We start from the raw sequence: 19,080 nt of genomic DNA, 5'->3' as shown, positions 1-19,080 counted from the left end.
ACTACACAGAGAAGCCATTGAAATCCACAAGCATGTGGACAACTTCAACAGAAAGGAGGAAACCATGAAAAAGAACAAAATCTGGCTACCAGTATTAAAAAACGCTAAAATCAAAACAGTAGATGGGAACCAACACTCTGAAGTCAGAGGAGCCCCAAGGACGGCTATTGACTGAACAAAGGATGCCCCCAGGCAAGAGACAAAAAACCTTTCCAATGCTAATTAGAGTGATTAACTGAAACATTAATGCTGGCTTCCCAGTGACAAAGGACTCTTGCCACACCCTGGACTCTCCACAGATATATATATATTTTCCTTTCCTTGCCTAGTTTATCCATACCTCACAACCTCTGAGGATGCCTGTCATAGATGTGGGCAAAATGTCAGGAGAGAATATTTCTGGAACATGGCCACACAGCCCAAAAAGACATACAACAACCCTGTGATCCCGGCCATGAAAGCCTCCGACAACACATATCACATTCCTTCATGAAGTTTGCAAAATCAATCAATGACACTTTCTGCATGGAAGGAGCCTGGCCTTTGTTGCTTGGGAGCATCCTCTGTTTGGGAGGTGTTAACCCTGCAAACTTCATGGCTACTCAAATGCAAATTCAAGCTTGCTAATTGCAACATTCACATTTGCTTTAAATAGTCAAGGATTCTTTCTCTCATCCTGGACATTCCACAGGTATATACACTCCACCTGCCTCACTGCCAACAGAACCTCTGAAGATGCCAACCACAGATGCAGGTGAAACATCAGGAGAGAATGTTGGAACATGACCATACAGCCCAAAAAACTCTCCCACCCTAGTCATTCCACAGCCATATACACTCCACTTGCCTCACTGACAACAGAACTTCTGAAGATGCCAGCCACAAATGCAGGTGAAACATCAGAAAATAATGCTGTTGGAACATGGCTATACAGCCCCAAAAAGTCACAGCAACTCAGTGATTCTGGCCATGAAAGAATTCGGTGTTACATAAAACTACATAAAATATACCTGCGATTCTATGACACACCCTCTTTTTAAAGACGTTATTTTTGTTGACTCTCTCTCTTACATACATAACATAACATGACATTACATGATATTTGTTCTCTTTGCACTCCCCCCATGCCCGCTTCCACGCTTTTCCTTCAGACATACCGAGCAAGTCAAGCGAACTCTGGTGGTTGGACACAATCACGTAAGGCTCCTTGATGTTGAAGTTCTCCGACCCTCGCACTTCGATCTTGACCCCATAAAGATATTTCACATGCAGCAACATGAATCGGATGAGTCTGGAGGTTAAAGAAGAAACAAGAAAACTCATTTGTGACATCCTGAATCCTTACATCTGATTTTCTTTCCCAACAAGCCACCAGTTACACTTTTCCAAGAGGCAGAATGGTGTAGAGTGCAAAGCTTTCCTAACATTTCAGGTTGGTGTCACACATTTTTAAACATAATTTTGCGACACAGTGATCCAGTTTTACCAGCAAATCGGATGTTAAACCAACTCCTTATAAGAGATACAGATACACACATAAACTGTAATAACTAAATATATGGAGACATAACATACCACGTGAAAACATTGCATTTAGGTTATTAAAAATATATTATTTGAAAGCTAATAACATACGTTTCCAAGATTTTTGTCACTTATGAGTACTAATATGTGAATATATGCAATTTGAGAGATTGTGTAACATTAATAGGTAAAGGTTTCCCCTGACGTTAAGTCCAGTCATGTCCAACTCTGGGGGCTGGTACTCATCTCCATTTCTAAGCCAAAGAGCCTGTGTTGTCCGTAGACACCTCCAAGATCATGTGGCCGGCATGACTGCATGGAATGCCGTTACCTTCCCACCGGAGCAGTACCTATTGATCTACTCACATTTGCATGTTTTCGAACTGCTAGGTTGGCAGAAGCTGGAGCTAACAGCGGGAATTCACTCCGCTCCTCGGGTTTGAACCTGGGACCTTTCGGTCTGCGAGTTCAGCAGCTCAGTGCTTTAACACACTGAGCCACCAGAGGCTCCACTAATAAACTTACCATATTAATGAGATATGAGCATTGGACTATGACTCCGGAGATCACAGTTCGAATCCCCGCTTACTATGAAACCTACTGGCTGACCTTGGGCAACCCATGCTCTCTCACTTTCAGGGGAAGGCAAAGGCAACCCGCCTTTGAAAAAACCCTGCCAGGAAAAACCTGTGATGGATTCACTTTAGGGCAATAAGTCTGAAATAACCTGAAGACACACAACAACTTCAAAGCACACTCACTTCTGCGGATTATTCATGGAGTCCTATACACCTCAATTCTCAGGCAGATATATATAAAGGAAGCAACACTCTCTAAACAATTTTGCAGCTCCTTTTGGATTAACAGTGCATCTACACTGTAGAATTGATGCAGTATGACACCACTTTAACTGCCTTGACTCCATGCTATGGAATCCTGGCAGCTGGAGTTGGTGAAGCACTAATTAATACCCTTTAGCAGAGGCAGCTACAGACCTTGTAAAACGACAACTTCTAGGAAACCACAGCATTGAACAGTGGCAGTAAAGTGGTGTAATGCTGCATTAATTCTACAGTATAGATTCACCCTAAGAGATCTCTTCCAACGTGTGTTGTTTTGAGCATACAGTCCTCTTTCTTCAATGCCTTGCATGGTGAATATCTAGTCAAACTCCAAGCACTGTGTACATGATTGTAGGTATAATCAGAGTGAAACTCGATGCAAAAAATATCTACTGTATTATTAATACCAACCATAAGCAATTAGCACAATATTCTGGCAACAAGGAAAGCAGTTAACACACAATAAGCATCTGTTATCCAATACAAACATCTGTTCAGAGGTTTATTATCTCAAAAGTAGTAAAACTAGGAATTCTAGGTTCTTTTAAAAAAGATATTGGGCATGACTTTAAAAAACTCCTACTTTATGATTAGTTTACTCAAGATAACCCTCAGCAGATAGAATAACATCTCAGTCTGCTATGCTTATAATGTTCACATAATAAACCAGTCTGCTGTATTGTTTTGTTACTTATCTTGATAAATAAAGGCACTCAGCCACTGGGCGCCAGCGTAGTATTGTGGTCGAAGCACTGGACCAGGGTTCGAATCCCCGCTTGACATGAAACCCATTGCCTGACCTGGGGCAAGTCACACTCTCTCAGCTTCAGAGGAAAGCAATGGCAAACCTCCTCTGAACACATCTTGCCAAGGAAACCCTGTGATCAGGTTGCTTTTGGTTGGAAATGATTTGAAAGCACATCACAGCAGCAATTAGAATCATAGAACTGAGCCATGAATAGTTAGAGTCATAGCTCACCACAAGAACACAAGGGAAAAAACACATAACAAGGCTAGCCTTATCATTATACAGAATGAGGCAGCTGCCTCAGGGAGTTTTTTTTCCGTGTCAGGAACGACTTAAGAAACTAAGTTGCTTCTGGTATGAGAGAATTGGCCGTCTGCAAGGACATTGTCCAGGGGATGCCTGGATGTTTCGATGGTTTACCATCCTTGTGGGAGGCTTTTCTCATGTGCCCGCATGGAGCTGGAGCTGATAGAGGGAGCTCATCTGTGCTCTCCCAAGATTCGAACCGGCAACCTTCAAATCAGCAATCTTCAGGTCAGCAGTTCTCCCGGCACAAGAGTTTAACACATTGTGGCACTGGGGGCTCCTCCGGGAGATGATTTGGGATGGTATGAAAGAGTCAGGAGCCACTCAAGAGAAAGGAGCACTTGTGGAAGCAAAGCAGGGCCATCCCAAAACGTTTTGCTGCCTGCGGCAAAGGAAAACAATGAAGGCACAAATCTCTACCATATTATGTTGAATGGATGACCAAAGAAGCAACTGAATGGTGCCAATGGAAGTGAAAGACAGAGGCCGGAAGAATTGCAAAAAAGGAAAAGGACGAGAGGTTTGATTGCGTGTCTGTGCATGTTTACTTTACTTTACTCTAGTCAACCATAAAACCTATGATGCAGATAATAATAATAATAATAATAATAATAATAATAATAATAATAATAATAATAACTTTATTTGTATAATGCTCCATCTCCCCGAAGGGACTCAGGGAGGTTTCCAACAAGTGCAAAACAACATACAATATACAATAACTTGATACAGTAAAAACACATCATTAAAACAAGACAAAACAATTCAGTTAAAATAAAGAATACATAAAATAAACAATCACAGCCAGAACCTTCGCCCAAGGGGGCAGATCAGTCTAACGTGGCACTCTTTCTATTGCAACCCCATTAGTGTCACTGTGCAGATTAAACTATTGTATTTTAAATCTCTTCATTTCTGGTGTCAGATTGGAATACAGATACTAGCGATTTTTTGGGGCACTGAACCTCAACACCTCTTTGTATAGCTCCTCTGACATTCAGACTAAAATCCAGAGCAGATTCTTCAATGACAAGAAGCCAATAGCTGCCACTGTTTCAACAGTTTAAACATCCGCAGACATTGCTCCGTATTTGCAGCATTTGATTATTCACATATTGCTAGATTAAAAAAAAAACACAAAACCAGAGAGAACTCCAGGATCCTCTAGTGCAATTCTATGACCAACTTTGCCAAAATCATACTGGAGAACCTAGAGATACTTAGGAAAGTGTTCTCTCGGGTCAGAAAACAACATCTATATGTATATTCACAGTTTTTCCACTTCTGCAGGAATCTTGCTCCTTAATCCCACTGAAAGGTGAGAGCCAACTATATTTCCCTTATATTTCGTTCTATTTATTTTGATGCTATATATATGCTACTGGACACAGCCACCTTGTAAGGGTAAAGTCTGTAAATAAAACATTATTTACCATAGCAGTTAAAGTAGCAAACTGCATTCATTCTACAGTGTAGATCAAGCATGGGAAAACCTCGGCCCTCCAGGTTTTTTGGACTTCAACTCCTGCAATTCCTAACAGCCCATGCCTTCTGTAGATGCATCCTAAGTTACATCAGAGCTGTAGCTGGTGATTTTTCTTCTTAATTCGGTCAGTCGTTTCCGACTCTTCGTGACCTCATGGACCAGTCCACACCAGAGCTCCCTGTCGGCCGTTGCCGCCCCCAGTTCCTTCAGATTCATGCCAGTCACTTCAAGGATACCATCCATCCATCTTGCCCTTGGTCGGCCTCTCTTCCTTTTTCCTTCCACTTTCCCCAGCATCATGATCTTCTCCAAGCTTTCCTGTCTTCTCATGATGTGGCCAAAATACTTCCATCTTTGCCGCTGTCACGACCCAGGCTACAGAGCACCAATAACCATACGCAGAGGCCAGATTCTATCTAATATCTTTATTAAGGAAATATATAAGATTAATAAAAATAAATGTAAAAGTTAGTTCAGAAGCAGACCTTTCAGGAAAGGTCAAAATTAGTCCAAAAAAGCAATGTCCAATATGAAATATTATGTTCCAAAGTTGTAATCCAATAACCGAAACACTCACTTTGCCAGGCAAAGTGAGGGGAGATGACAAGGTCCTTTAGTCCATAAACTTGAGCAAGGCTAGGAAATAACTTGATACTTGAAGCAAGGCTTAAAACGTGGAACAAGGTAACAAGGAACAAGAACAAGGTCCGTGGAATAACTTGGTAAAATCCGTGATACAAGGCAAGGTATAGTCCTGGAAAACAAGCAAGGTCCGTAGGTAAACAAAGGCTGGAAACTGGAGCGAAGGCTGGAAAGCAGGGCAAGGCTTGAGCAGGAACGAGGCTTGAAACGGAGCGCGCTGTCCAGACACAACTCGCTCCGGAGGCTGACGAATTGACTCCGCGAAGTTACTACGCGGGTAAAACACCTATATAGAGTCTAACTTTCTCGCCGAAGCAGTTCTCTGGGAACCAGAAACGAAAGCTAAACTCTGGGACCAGATGTTTGACTCCCTAAAGATTCTCACGGAAAGCAGTCTTAATTGGCTACATTCTTAGCTGCAATTCTAGCACTCCTGCGCGAAGCTGCTTCCAAACCCCTCTGTTGTTTACAAAACTCACGGCGCAAGAACACGGGAGATGTGGGCTCTGGGTTTGTTTGACATACTTCTGGGACACAACTTTCTTGCAGGTGCAAGGTTCCCAGATCTGCCTGGGAAAGATCTGGCTGAGAAGATTCCAGTTCTGACTGGGAAGGTAAAAAACCCAAGTTTTCTTCTTCATCAGGGATTACAATGTCCTGAGCAGGACTACAAGGCCCATGGGTCATCACACTATCCCCCTCCTCAAGGCCCCTCCCAAACTGGGGCCCTCTCCCCGAGGCGCGAGGTCGCGGCTTGGCGGGATAGGTCTGATGAAAGCGACGGGTTAGATCAGGAGCATGGACTGTGGAGGCGTCTTCCCAAGAGCGTTCCTCAGGGCCAAAACCCACCCAGTCAATGAGATATTGTAGGCGGCGGCGGTGAAAGCGAGAATCCAAAATGTCCTCAACCTCGAACTCCTCCTCCCCATTCATCAAAACAGGAGGGGGGGCCGGTTGGTCTGTATCAGGACGCACACCATCCGCCGGAAGGAGCAGGGAACGGTGAAACACTGGGTGGATGCGCATTGAACGCGGAAGTTGGAGTTTGAAAGTCACGGGGTTTAATTGCGCCACCACTGGATAGGGGCCAATGAAACGGGCATCTAACTTCCGGCAAGGGCGGTGGGAGGGCAGAAAGCGAGTGGACAGAAAAACCCGATCTCCTACCTTGATTTCGGGGCCCGGCTGGCGATGTTTGTCAGCGTGGCGTTTATAGTCCTCCTTGGCTTGGTCTAGTTGCTGGAGCAAAAGTTGTTGTACCGCTGTGAGTTCCTGCAGCCAATCCTCTGCTGCGGGAACTTCTGAAGTTTCAATGACAGGGGGAAAGAAACGTGGATGGAAGCCGTAGTTTGCAAAGAACGGCGTTTCTTTTGTAGAAGCTTGAACTCCATTGTTATAGGCAAACTCTGACAGTGGTAACAGAGAAGCCCAATTGTCCTGTTGGTAGTTTACATAACAGCGAAGATACTGCTCCAAAGTGGCATTGGTGCGCTCCGTTTGCCCATCTGTTTGGGGATGATGAGCTGAAGATAAGCGAGAGTCTATGCCCAATAGTTTTTGTAGTGCCTTCCAAAAACGAGAGGTGAATTGAGATCCACGGTCTGTGACTAAACTCTTGGGCAATCCATGTAGTCTGAAAACATGTTGAAGGAATAGATCTGCAGTCTCTTTGGCCGTGGGAAGACCTTCACAGGGAATGAAATGGGCTAACTTGGTGAAAAGGTCCACCACCACTAGGATCGTGGTGAATCCACAGGAAGGTGGTAGGTCAGTGATGAAATCCGCAGAAATTATTTCCCATGGCCGAGATGGGGTAGGAAGGGGATGCAGAAGCCCTGAGGGCTTCTCCCTTCTTATCTTGGAGCGCTGGCATACTGGGCAGGTGTTGACATATTTTTCCACATCTTTGCGGATCTTGGGCCACCAAAAATCCCTTAGGATCAGATGCATGGTTTTAAATAGTCCGAAATGCCCTGCTGGTTTGCAGTCATGACACAGACGAAGCGCTTTCTCCCTGCCCGGTCCGGGTGGGATATAAACATGATTTCTATAGCATAGCAGTCCATCTTTAAGCGAAAAGGGAAAATGCAGACCTTGGCGAAGTTGGTCCTGCGCCCAGGCATCTGCTTGCTGACTAGCCCTGATTTCTTGAGCACAGATGGGTCCTGGAGTAGAGGAAGTTGAACCAATGGGAGTGGATTTGGTGTTCCCCACTGTGAGCGTGGCAAAGTTCTCGGGTTGTAGTAATTGGGATTCAAAGGTCTCCTTGCGTCCTGCAGCGTATTCCGGTTTACGTGACAGGGCGTCTGCTTGCTTGGTTTGGGCTGGGGTCACATAATGAATCTGGAAGTTAAAACGTTCAAAGAACAAAGCCCAACGTTGCTGCCTCTGATTTAGTTTGCGGGCAGTTCTTAGATGTTCTAGATTTCGATGATCAGTGTGGACTTCAATGGGAAATTTGGCCCCTTCTAGCCAATGTCTCCAAGTTTCAAAGGCTGCCTTTATGGCCAGTAGTTCCTTTTCCCAAATGGTGTAATTTCTCTCTGGTGTGGTTAGTTGACGGGAGTAAAAGGCACAGGGATGAAGGTGGTCTCCCACCGGTTGTAAGAGTACAGCCCCAATTGCCACATCAGAGGCGTCCGCTTGCACAACAAAAGGGGTTCCAGGATCTGGGTGCTGTAGAATTGGCTGGGACGTGAATAATTTCTTTAGTTGCTGGAACCCTTTCTCTGCTTGATCCGTCCAGCGGAAGGGCTGTTTTCCACGGATGCAGCTAGTGATTGGGTCAGACCAGCGGGCAAAATCTGGAATGAACTTGCGGTAATAGTTCGCGAACCCCAAGAAACGCTGCACCTCTTTCTTGTTAGTTGGCGCCCGCCATTCCAATACTGCTGAAACCTTGGCTGGATCCATGGAGAGCCCTAGAGGCGAGATACGGTAACCAAGGAAATCTACCTCTTGTAGATCAAAAGCGCATTTTTCCAACTTGGCATAAAGTCCATGATCCCGCAATCGTTGTAACACCATTTTGACGTGGTTCTCATGTTCTGATTGTGATCTAGAAAACACCAAAAAATCGTCCAGGTAGATTATCAAGAACCTATCTAGATAGTCCTGAAAAATGTCATTGACAAAATGCTGGAACGTTGCGGGAGCTCCGCATAATCCAAAATTCATAACTCGGGACTCGAATAATCCGAATTTGGTCTGGAAGGCGGTCTTCCACTCGTCCCCTTCTCTGATGCGAACTAAGTTGTAAGCCCCCCGAAGATCCAGCTTGGTGTAAACCTTGGCTCCTCGAAGCCGATCCAGTAGATCCGAGATTAAGGGTAGGGGATAGCTGTTCCGCTTGGTGATATTGTTCAATGCTCTGTAGTCCACCACCAAGCGTAGTTCCCCTGACTTCTTCTTCACAAACATCACTGGGGAGGCGGCTGGGGATTGAGAGGGTCTAATGAATCCCTTACGAAGGTTTGTCTCTATGAATTCCCTGAGAGCTTCTTGCTCTGGTTCAGTCAGGGAGTATAGGTGCCCTCGCGGGATCGGGGCCCCCTCCACCAGGTCAATGGCACAGTCATAAGGTCTATGTGGGGGTAATTTCTCGGCTTCCTTTTCATTGAATACATCCCAATACTCGGAGTACTTCTTGGGCAGGGTGATGATGGGCTCGGTGTCTGTGGCATGGCAGACCTTGGCTACAAGGCAATGGTTTTGGCAGTACTGTGAAGCAAACTGCAGTTCTCTGTTGGACCAGGAGATGCTTGGGTCGTGGAGAGTCAGCCATGGAATTCCCAAAATCACAGGGAAATGGGGAACCTCGGTAACAAAGAAGGAAATCTCTTCCATATGTTCCCTTATCCACATCCTGGTGGGTTCCGACCACTGACTTACGGGGCCCGTCTTGAGGGGGCGGCCGTCTATGGCTTGCACCACACGGGCATTCTTGAAATCATGATATTGTAATCCCAGAGAGTCGGCATACTCTCTATCAATGAAATTGTTGGTGGCTCCGGAGTCTATCATGGCGTGGATCATGACGGGTCCCCTTTTTGCTGACCATAAGGTGACCACGAGAAGGAACAGGACCCCGGTTGGCGGCTCTTGAACGGGTTTTTTGACCGGGTTGGCGAGCCTCTCTACGCCCGGTCGTTGGCTTCCCCCGCCGGCTGTGTGCCAGCCGGCTCAGACGCCTTCGTCTCCGTGGAGGACGCCGCCGCAAGACGGGCGGCGGGCTTCCCTTTGGCTGGGCACTCTCTGGCGAAGTGGCCCCCGTTCCCGCAGTACCAACAGAGGTTTAAGCGTTGACGACGGGCCTTCTCGGCGGCATCTAATCTGGGACGCACGTTGCCCAACTGCATCGGCACCTCCTCGCTTCCTCTGGGGTATGGGGTTGGTGGTGGGGGTCTCCACACTGGACGTGGCTGAACGCTGGCGGGAGCGGGGGGTTTTGCCCCAGCTCTACCGCTCTGGCCTCGAACCCACTGTTTCCTGTTGGCAATCATGACTTCAGCCCGTAAACATTGATCAATGAGTGCTTCGAGGGTCTGGGGAGGATCCACCTTGGAGATTTCCTCCAGCATTTCGATGTTGAGACCCTCCCGGAATTGTCCTCTGAGGGCTACATCATTCCAGCCGGTGTTGTGGGCCAGCACTCGGAACTCGGCTATGTACTGAGACATAGGTCTGTCTCCTTGGAAGAGGCGACGGAGTTTGTGACCGGCTGCCTCCAAATTGTCCTCGATTCCCCAAGTCTCTTTAAGGTGGTCCAAGAAGCGTTGCGCGGATCTTAGGTGTGGAGAGGCTTGGTCGAACAGTGCCGTCGCCCAGTTGGCCGCTGGCCCGTCTAGAAGACTGTAAACCCATGCCACCTTGATGTCTTCTTGGGGAAATTCGGCAGCACGGGCCTCTAGATAAGCTTGGCATTGGCGACGGAAAACATGAACCTTAGAAGCTTCTCCAGTAAACTTGGTTGGCAACGCCATGGCCGGTAGACGGATTCCGCGTTCCTTCAAACCTTTTATTTCTCCATCCTGGGCATTGAGCTTATCACGGATTCGATCCACCTCATCCTTGTCGATGGTGTAGGTAATCGGCTGGCCGCTCGGCCCAGGTACGGTTCCGGTAGACATTCTGGCCGAGGTTAATTGGTGCTTAGGGTGGCGGAGTCAAACTGTCACGACCCAGGCTACAGAGCACCAATAACCATACGCAGAGGCCAGATTCTATCTAATATCTTTATTAAGGAAATATATAAGATTAATAAAAATAAATGTAAAAGTTAGTTCAGAAGCAGACCTTTCAGGAAAGGTCAAAATTAGTCCAAAAAAGCAATGTCCAATATGAAATATTATGTTCCAAAGTTGTAATCCAATAACCGAAACACTCACTTTGCCAGGCAAAGTGAGGGGAGATGACAAGGTCCTTTAGTCCATAAACTTGAGCAAGGCTAGGAAATAACTTGATACTTGAAGCAAGGCTTAAAACGTGGAACAAGGTAACAAGGAACAAGAACAAGGTCCGTGGAATAACTTGGTAAAATCCGTGATACAAGGCAAGGTATAGTCCTGGAAAACAAGCAAGGTCCGTAGGTAAACAAAGGCTGGAAACTGGAGCGAAGGCTGGAAAGCAGGGCAAGGCTTGAGCAGGAACGAGGCTTGAAACGGAGCGCGCTGTCCAGACACAACTCGCTCCGGAGGCTGACGAATTGACTCCGCGAAGTTACTACGCGGGTAAAACACCTATATAGAGTCTAACTTTCTCGCCGAAGCAGTTCTCTGGGAACCAGAAACGAAAGCTAAACTCTGGGACCAGATGTTTGACTCCCTAAAGATTCTCACGGAAAGCAGTCTTAATTGGCTACATTCTTAGCTGCAATTCTAGCACTCCTGCGCGAAGCTGCTTCCAAACCCCTCTGTTGTTTACAAAACTCACGGCGCAAGAACACGGGAGATGTGGGCTCTGGGTTTGTTTGACATACTTCTGGGACACAACTTTCTTGCAGGTGCAAGGTTCCCAGATCTGCCTGGGAAAGATCTGGCTGAGAAGATTCCAGTTCTGACTGGGAAGGTAAAAAACCCAAGTTTTCTTCTTCATCAGGGATTACAATGTCCTGAGCAGGACTACAAGGCCCATGGGTCATCACAGCCGCTAATATCCTTCGCTCCAGTGAGCAGCCATTGGGCATTATTTCCTGGAGGATGGACTGGTTGCATTATCTTGCGGTCCAAGGCACTCTCAGGATTTTCCTCCAGCACCAGAGTTCAAAAGCGTCTCTCTTCCTTCGCTCATCCTTCCTTCTAGTCCAGCTCTCGCATCCATAGGTTACTATGGGGAATACCATTGCTTTGACTATGCGGACCTTCGTTGCCAGTGTGATGTCTCTGCTCTTCACTATTTTGTCGAGGTTGGCCATTGCTCTCCTCCCAAGAAGTAAACGTCTTCTGATTTCCTGGCTGCAGTCTGTGTCTGTAATGATCTTCACGCCTAGAAATATAAAGTCTGTCACTGCCTCCACGTTTTCTCCCTCTATTTGCCAGTAGTCATTCAGTCTGATTGCCATGATCTTGGTTTTCTTGATGTTTAACTGCAGCCTGGCTTTTGTACTTTCTTCTTTCACTTCGGTGATAAGGCTCCTCAGCTCCTCCTCACTTTCAGCCATCAGAGTGGTATCATCTGCATACCTAAGGTTGTTGATGTTTCTTCCAGAAATTTTAATCCAGCCTTGGAATCGTCAAGGCCCGCACGTCGCATAATGTGTTCTGGTGATACCCCTGCTCTATTTCCTCTTTCTGCCTGACTCCAAGGAAACCTTTTCAATGCTGAACCAGCATTTATTTATTGTGTCAGAAGCTAATTGAGACTACAGTTATGTGATGCCTCATGGGTCTTGTAGTCCTGTTCCTGGTACTATTGTGGCAGATGAAGAGGAAAACATGGGGTTTTCGCCGGTTCAACAAGAGCCGGAGTCCCTTCACCTGCCGGATGTTGATGTTTGCCCTCAAGAATTCAGTAAACCAGGCCTTGGGCAGTACTCCCCTCCGTTTCCCAGGAAGGAATCTTATTCTAGAGACAGAGGAGTTAGAGAAGCTAATTGGAGAAGCTTAAGAATCGCTGCCAAACAACTGGCTGATTAGGTCTGCTTCCCTTGGGAAATTCTAAGGAGTAATGCATCTGGACAGAGTGGGTTTCGCTTCTCGTTCTCTAGGGAAAGAGATTGTTGGCGGGAAAACGAGACCCAATATAGGGGTTTGGCGCGAGAGATTCTTTGCGGAGTCAATTGATCAGCTTCAGGAGAGAGATCGTGTGTGGACTTCATAACCCCAGTTCCTTGCTTCCCGGATCAAGTTTTCGAGCCTTGCCTTGCCTTGCAGTTTAACCATGGACCCTGTTCCACGCTTCACGTTTTGCCTTGTTTCTAGTCACGGACCTAGTCAAGAATCAAGTTTATTTCCAGCCTTGTTGTCAAGCTTCATTGGACTTCTAAGACTCTGACATTTCCCCACACTATTGCTTGGCAAGAGTGTGTGTTTCGGTCAAGTGGATTAAAACTTTGAACTCTAATATCATTTATTGGACAATACATTTTTCGACTATATTTGACCTCTTTTGAAAGGTCTGTTTCTGAACTATATTCTTCACTTGTTTTATTGCTTTTATATATTTATTTAATAAAGATATTAGATAGAGACTGGCCTCCGTGTAAGGTTATTGGTGCCCAGCAGCCAGGGTTCTGACAAGTTATAATGTATAAAAAAGGTCCTCCATTGTGCATGAGGCAGAGCTCAGATTGCATTGTAATAGGTGGTCTGTGGTTTGCTCTTCTCCACACTCGTATGTCGTGGACTCCACTTTGTGGCCCCATTTCTCAAGGTTGGCTCTGCATCTCATGGTGCCAGAGAGTAGTCTGTTCAGTGCCTTCCAAGTCGCCCAGTCTTCTGTGTGCCCAGGAGGGAGTCTCTCATCCGGTCTCAGCCATTGATTGAAGTTTCGGATTTTAGCCTGCCACTTTTGGACTCTCGCTTGGCTGAGGTGCTCCTGCGAGTATCTCTGTCAATCTTAGAAAGCTATTTCTTGATTTAAGGCGTTGGCTTGCTGGGTGTCCAAAGAGTTAGTTGCTCTTACTGCCTATTACAGGGAAAACCAGCTGATTATGAATCCAACTAAAACACAGATATGTGTTTTTCATCTTAAGAACAGACAAGCTGCTTTGAGTCTCCTCGGAGAGAAAGGCGGGGTAAAAGTGATGTAAATAAATAAATAAACAAACAAACAAACAACCCTGTGATCCCAGTCATGAAAGCCTTCGACAATACATCTCGCCACATTGTGGATGTGACTCTTGATGAGACATGCCGCATTATCGCAGGATGTATATTATCATTATCACACCACTGGATAAATTATACTGTTTAGCCAGTATTGCACCACCTGACATCCGTCAGAAAGTAGCAGCAGTAATGAAAGGACCAAGGCAGTGACATCTCCAGCCCATCTTCTGCTGGGATATGCTAAACCAGTGTCTGTTATCAGTAATAGACTCAATGAGAGCAAACAAGTTGAAGCTTAATCTAGATAAATCAAAGATGCTATTGAAGAGAGACCTGAGGGTATAGATTCTGGATGGGGTTACACTCACACTAAAATCTCAGCTTTTAACTCTGGTATATCCTTGAATCCAATCCTGAACCTAGAAGTCCATATTTCAGAAGTGGCCAGCAGTGCATTTGCAGAATTAAAACCAATGTCTTATCTTTATCAGTGACCTCGATGGTGAATGTTTATCAAATTTGTAAATGACAGCAAATTGGGAGGGATAACTAAAACCCTAGAGGACGGATCAGAATCTAAATGACATTAATATATCGGAGAACTCGGGACAAACATAAATTTCAGCGGGGAAAAATGTAAGAAGATATGAACTGTGCAGATGTAGGATGGGTACAAACTTGTCAGACAACAGTACAGTAGAGTCTCACTTATCCAAGCCTCGCTTATCCAAGTTTCTGGATTATCCAAGCCATTTTTGTAGTCAATGTTTTCAATACATCGTGATATTTTGGTGCTAAATTCGTAAATACAGTAATTACTACATAGTATTACTGTGTATTTAATTACTTTTTCTGTCAAATTTGTTGCATGACATGAAGTTTTGGTGCTTAATTTGTAAAATCATAACCTAATTTAATGTTTAAATGTTTAAATGTTTAATTTAATGTTTCCTTAATCTCTCCTTATTATTCAACATATTTGCTTATCCGACATTCTGCCGGCCCGTTTACGTTGGATAAGTGAGACTCTACTGTATATATGAAACGATCTTTGCAGGAGGATTCTTTCTCAGTCCAGCCACCATCTCAGTTACATTTAAACGGGGATTTCATTTTTAATGGGATTTGCACTAGCAAATGGTAGATCTTAATCCGCTTTTAATTGTTTTAAACCAATAGCTTATTCAAGAGGATTGTATTGAATACTTTAAAAAAATGTTTGTCTTTAGCTGCATGATATTTTTAAATACTTATGGTCAGAGCAACTTTGGGCCCTCTATGGAATAAAAAGTAGAGTATCAATTAAATAAATAGTTGACTTGATGAAGGATACCTCCCCGTTGCACCACAACGGGTGGAGGTCAAAGGCATAGGGCTCATTAAAGGAAGGAAGAGGAATAGTATATGGTTTAGCTGCAACTTTGTGTTCAGTTGCAGTTACAGATGAAGTAACAACAATATGAATATGTGTGTGTACCTTGAAGTTTCCTGTTGACTTATGGCAACCCCATTAATTCTAGAGGATGCCCAGAAGTGTTGCCATCTTGCTGGGAAGCTTCTCTCATGTTATTGCAAGCTGGAGCTGACAGATGGGAGCTCACCCTGTCTTGCAGAATCGAACCAGCAACCTTCAGGCCAGCAACCCAACCTTTAGGTCAGCAGTTCAGCCAGCACAAGGGTTTAACTCACTGTGCCACTGCAGCTCCTTGGCATTATATAAAGGTGGAAGCTCCTTTCTTGGAGGCTTTTAAACAGAGGCCGGATGGATACTTTTCCTGCATGGCAGAGGATTGGACTAGATGACCCACGTGGTCCTTTCCAATATTATTCTATGATTCTAATACAGTAGAGTCTCACTTATCCAACACTCGCTTATCCAACGTTCTGGATTATCCAACACATTTTTGTAGTCAATGTTTTCAATATATCATGATATTTTGGTGCTAAATTCGTAAAATATAGTAATTACAACATAATCTTACTGCGTATTGAACTACTCTTTCTATCAAATTTGTTGTATAACATGATGTTTTGGTGCTTAATTTGTAAAATCATAACCTAATTTGATGTTTAATAGGCTTTTCCTTAATCTCTCCTTATTATCCAACATACTCGCTTAGCCAACGTTCTGCCGGCCCGTTTAGCTTGGATAAGTGAGACTCTACTGTAATATAATTTTTAGAAACTAGCTTTAAAAAAAACAAACTAGTTTCAGACCTCAAGCCCGAGGTCAATCCAGTTTCAAATTAGCAGTTCTTTTTTGGGGGAAATGGGTGCTGAAAAGCAGGCTAGAAATCCATTGAATCAATAAAAAAGCATCTCCGTTGCCCCAGGCCTGTTGGACTAATTACACTCGGCTCTCACTGTGCTATTTATTATTTATTCAACCACACAGCTCAGAATGTAAAGCCATAAAAAAATAATTCAAACACAGTAAAAACACGTCAAACCATTAAATCTGACATCTGTTTAGGATGACATATGAGGTATATGCATGGTAGTCCATCTGAATTCACTGGTGTTAGGTGAACAGACATAAATCAGAGAGACTGTATCACTGAAACAATAGCCAAGTTGCCTGTGGACAAATGCTCCATCCACACCACCAAAGAATGCAGATTGACACTGGCATCCTATGGCAGTGTCAACAGGGCCAAAGATGTGCTCAACCCATTCACTCACTTCATGTTCTCGACATTGCGTCCCCGGACAGCACACATGGGGATGACGATGACGGCCAAGAAGAGGATGTAGCTATTGTAGAAGGCCATCTTGCAGAAGTACTTGAAGGTGGTGCTCCATTCGTAAAGAAGGGGGACGACCACCAGGATCAGGATGAGGATCCATTGGCCCAGCGAGATCTCCATCGTCCCTGTTAGAAGACAGACAAAGATGGAAGCTGTCAGAACAGAAGATCTAGTGAAACACAGGGCTTGGAAACATTCTCTTTCTAGACAAAATCCCACAGATTTCATACGTTAGCATGGACTTAGGTTGCATCTAGACCAGGTATGGGCAAACTTTGGCCGTCCGGGTGTTTTGGACTTCAACTCCCACAATTCCTAACAGCCGGTAGGCTGTTAGGAATTGTGGGAGTTGAAGTCCAAAACACCCGGACGGCCAAAGTTTGCCCATGCCTGATCTATAAAGTTGATTTAATGTAGTCTGATACCACTTTAATTGCCATGGCTCAATGTTATGTAACCATGGGGGTTTGTATTTTGACAAGATCATTAGCTTTACAAGGTCTCAACAAACTACAATGCCTAGAATTCCATTGCATTAAGTCATGGCGGTGAAAGTACATTCAGTCCCCAACTTATAAACATTGATTTACAAACAATTCTTAGTTTAAAATGGGGGTGGGACAACAGGGAGTGAGAGAGATCTACCCCTCAGAAGGGAAATTTACTTCTGAAAGAGTTATCTTGGGGAAAAGGGTCTCCACTGAAGATTTATCTCCAATCTTTGTTTCCACAACAAGCCACATTTTTCAAAATCCAGTTCTCACAGGGACAGAAAGTGAAGTGAAATCTCCTGACAGGGGCACAGACAACAAAACAAACACCACCGGGGGGGGGGGGGGGGGGGGAGGGGTTAACCCTTTCCTATGTTATCCAAAGCATGCATGTGTGTGTGTGTGTGTGTGTGTGTGTATGTGTGTGTATGTGTGTGTGTGTGTGTGTGTGTGTATGTGTGTGTATGTGTATGTATGTATGTGTGTGTGTGTGTGTGTGTGTGTGTGTGTGTGTATATATATATATATATATATATATATATATATATATAAAGGTAAAGGTTTTCATGTCCGACTCTGGGAGTTGGTGTCGATCTCTATTTCTTATCTGAAGAGCCGGCATTGTCCGTAGACACCTCCAAGGTCATGTGGCCAGCATGACTGCATAACAACAACAACAACAACAACAACAACAACTTTATTTTTATATCCCACCTCTATCTCCCCGAAGGGCCTCAAGGCAGCTTACATGGGGACAAGCCCAATACAACAAAGATTAAAACCAAACATATATTAAAACATTTCTCAATAAAATCAATAACATTACAAGAAGACAGTAACAAAAACAGCATCATCAACAGCCAATAGTCTGAGCAGTAATGTGTAATGTGTGTGTGTGTGGATGGAGTTACACTTAAAAATGTACAGAACTTATCTTGTCCATAACTTGTGGACTGCCTGTAGTGTCAAATTGTGACGAATTCACAGTATAAATGCAGCCTGTCTACTTTTTCAGATATAATTATTATATATTAAATGTAATATTAGTAATAATATTAGCATATAATGATACAGTACAATATAGTAATTTAATGCTTATATTGTGCTATGCTAATAATATATTGTATGTTCATTTGATTTGTAAGCCGCTCTGAGTCCCCTTCGGGGTGAGAAGAGTGGGATATAAATGTAGCAAATAAATAAATAAATAATCTATGAAGGCTTATGCTATCAACTTAGTTCATTTGTGATATATCTACATTGTAGAATTATTTGTTTATTTATTTATTTATTTATTTATAGCATTTATATTCCGCCCTTCTCACCCCGAAGGGGACTCAGGGCGGATCACATTACACATATAGGCAAACATTCAATGCCTTTTAACATAGAACAAAGACAAACAAACATAGGCTCCGAGCGGGCCTCGAACTCATGACCTCCTGGTCAGAGTGATTCATTGCACTGATTCATTGCAGCTGCTCTCCAGCCTGCGCCACAGCCCGAGCCCAGTTATTGCAGTTTGACACCACTTTAACTGCAACACTGAATGCTATAGGAATCCTAGGAGCTGTAGTTGTACAATAACTTTAGCCTTCCTGCCAAATAGCGCCTGGGCCTCACCAAACTATAACTTCCCGGCTTCCACAGCATGGAGCTATGGGGATTAAAATAGGGTCAAACTACATTAATTCTGCAGTGCAGTTGCATCCTTTGTCTCTAAGATGCTACATGATCCCTTTGCACACTGATATTCCAGACCATCACAGCTATTTTGTTGAAATAAAATGTCTTTTATGTGGTTTATAAAAAAGAGAGAGAGAGACATGTAATATAATACGGAAACATTATGAACGTTTCAGAATAATTTCAAAGGTAATAAATATTTTAGAACAAAAACTAGAGAGTCAAATTACAAGCCAAACAGTTCCCGTTGACCAAAACCGTGTAATAACCGTGAGGCATTGCATCATAACGATTGAATAATATTTTTTCCATTTTGCTATTTTGCTGAAAGACTAATAATA

General features: G+C 44.2%; 1 protein-coding gene across 1 annotated transcript in view; it reads right to left on the bottom strand.

The window, feature by feature from the left end:
• agpat1 (1-acylglycerol-3-phosphate O-acyltransferase 1) overlaps nucleotides 1-19,080 on the bottom strand; it is a 103,303-nt gene that overhangs the window by 18,677 nt on the left and 65,546 nt on the right. Inside the window, exons 2-3 of the mRNA XM_062973658.1 lie at nucleotides 16,498-16,687; nucleotides 1,158-1,291 (exon numbers count right to left, since the gene is read on the bottom strand). Of these exons, the coding sequence (XP_062829728.1) occupies nucleotides 1,158-1,291; nucleotides 16,498-16,682 (319 nt within the window). The 5' untranslated portion in view covers nucleotides 16,683-16,687. The remainder of the gene's footprint in view (nucleotides 1-1,157; nucleotides 1,292-16,497; nucleotides 16,688-19,080) is intronic.

The sequence above is a fragment of the Anolis carolinensis genome, chromosome 2 (genome assembly GCF_035594765.1).
Source record: "Anolis carolinensis isolate JA03-04 chromosome 2, rAnoCar3.1.pri, whole genome shotgun sequence".
Lineage (NCBI taxonomy): Eukaryota > Metazoa > Chordata > Lepidosauria > Squamata > Dactyloidae > Anolis > Anolis carolinensis.
The sequence above is the reverse complement of the archived record's forward strand: the minus strand, read 5'-3'. Positions and strand labels throughout refer to the sequence as shown.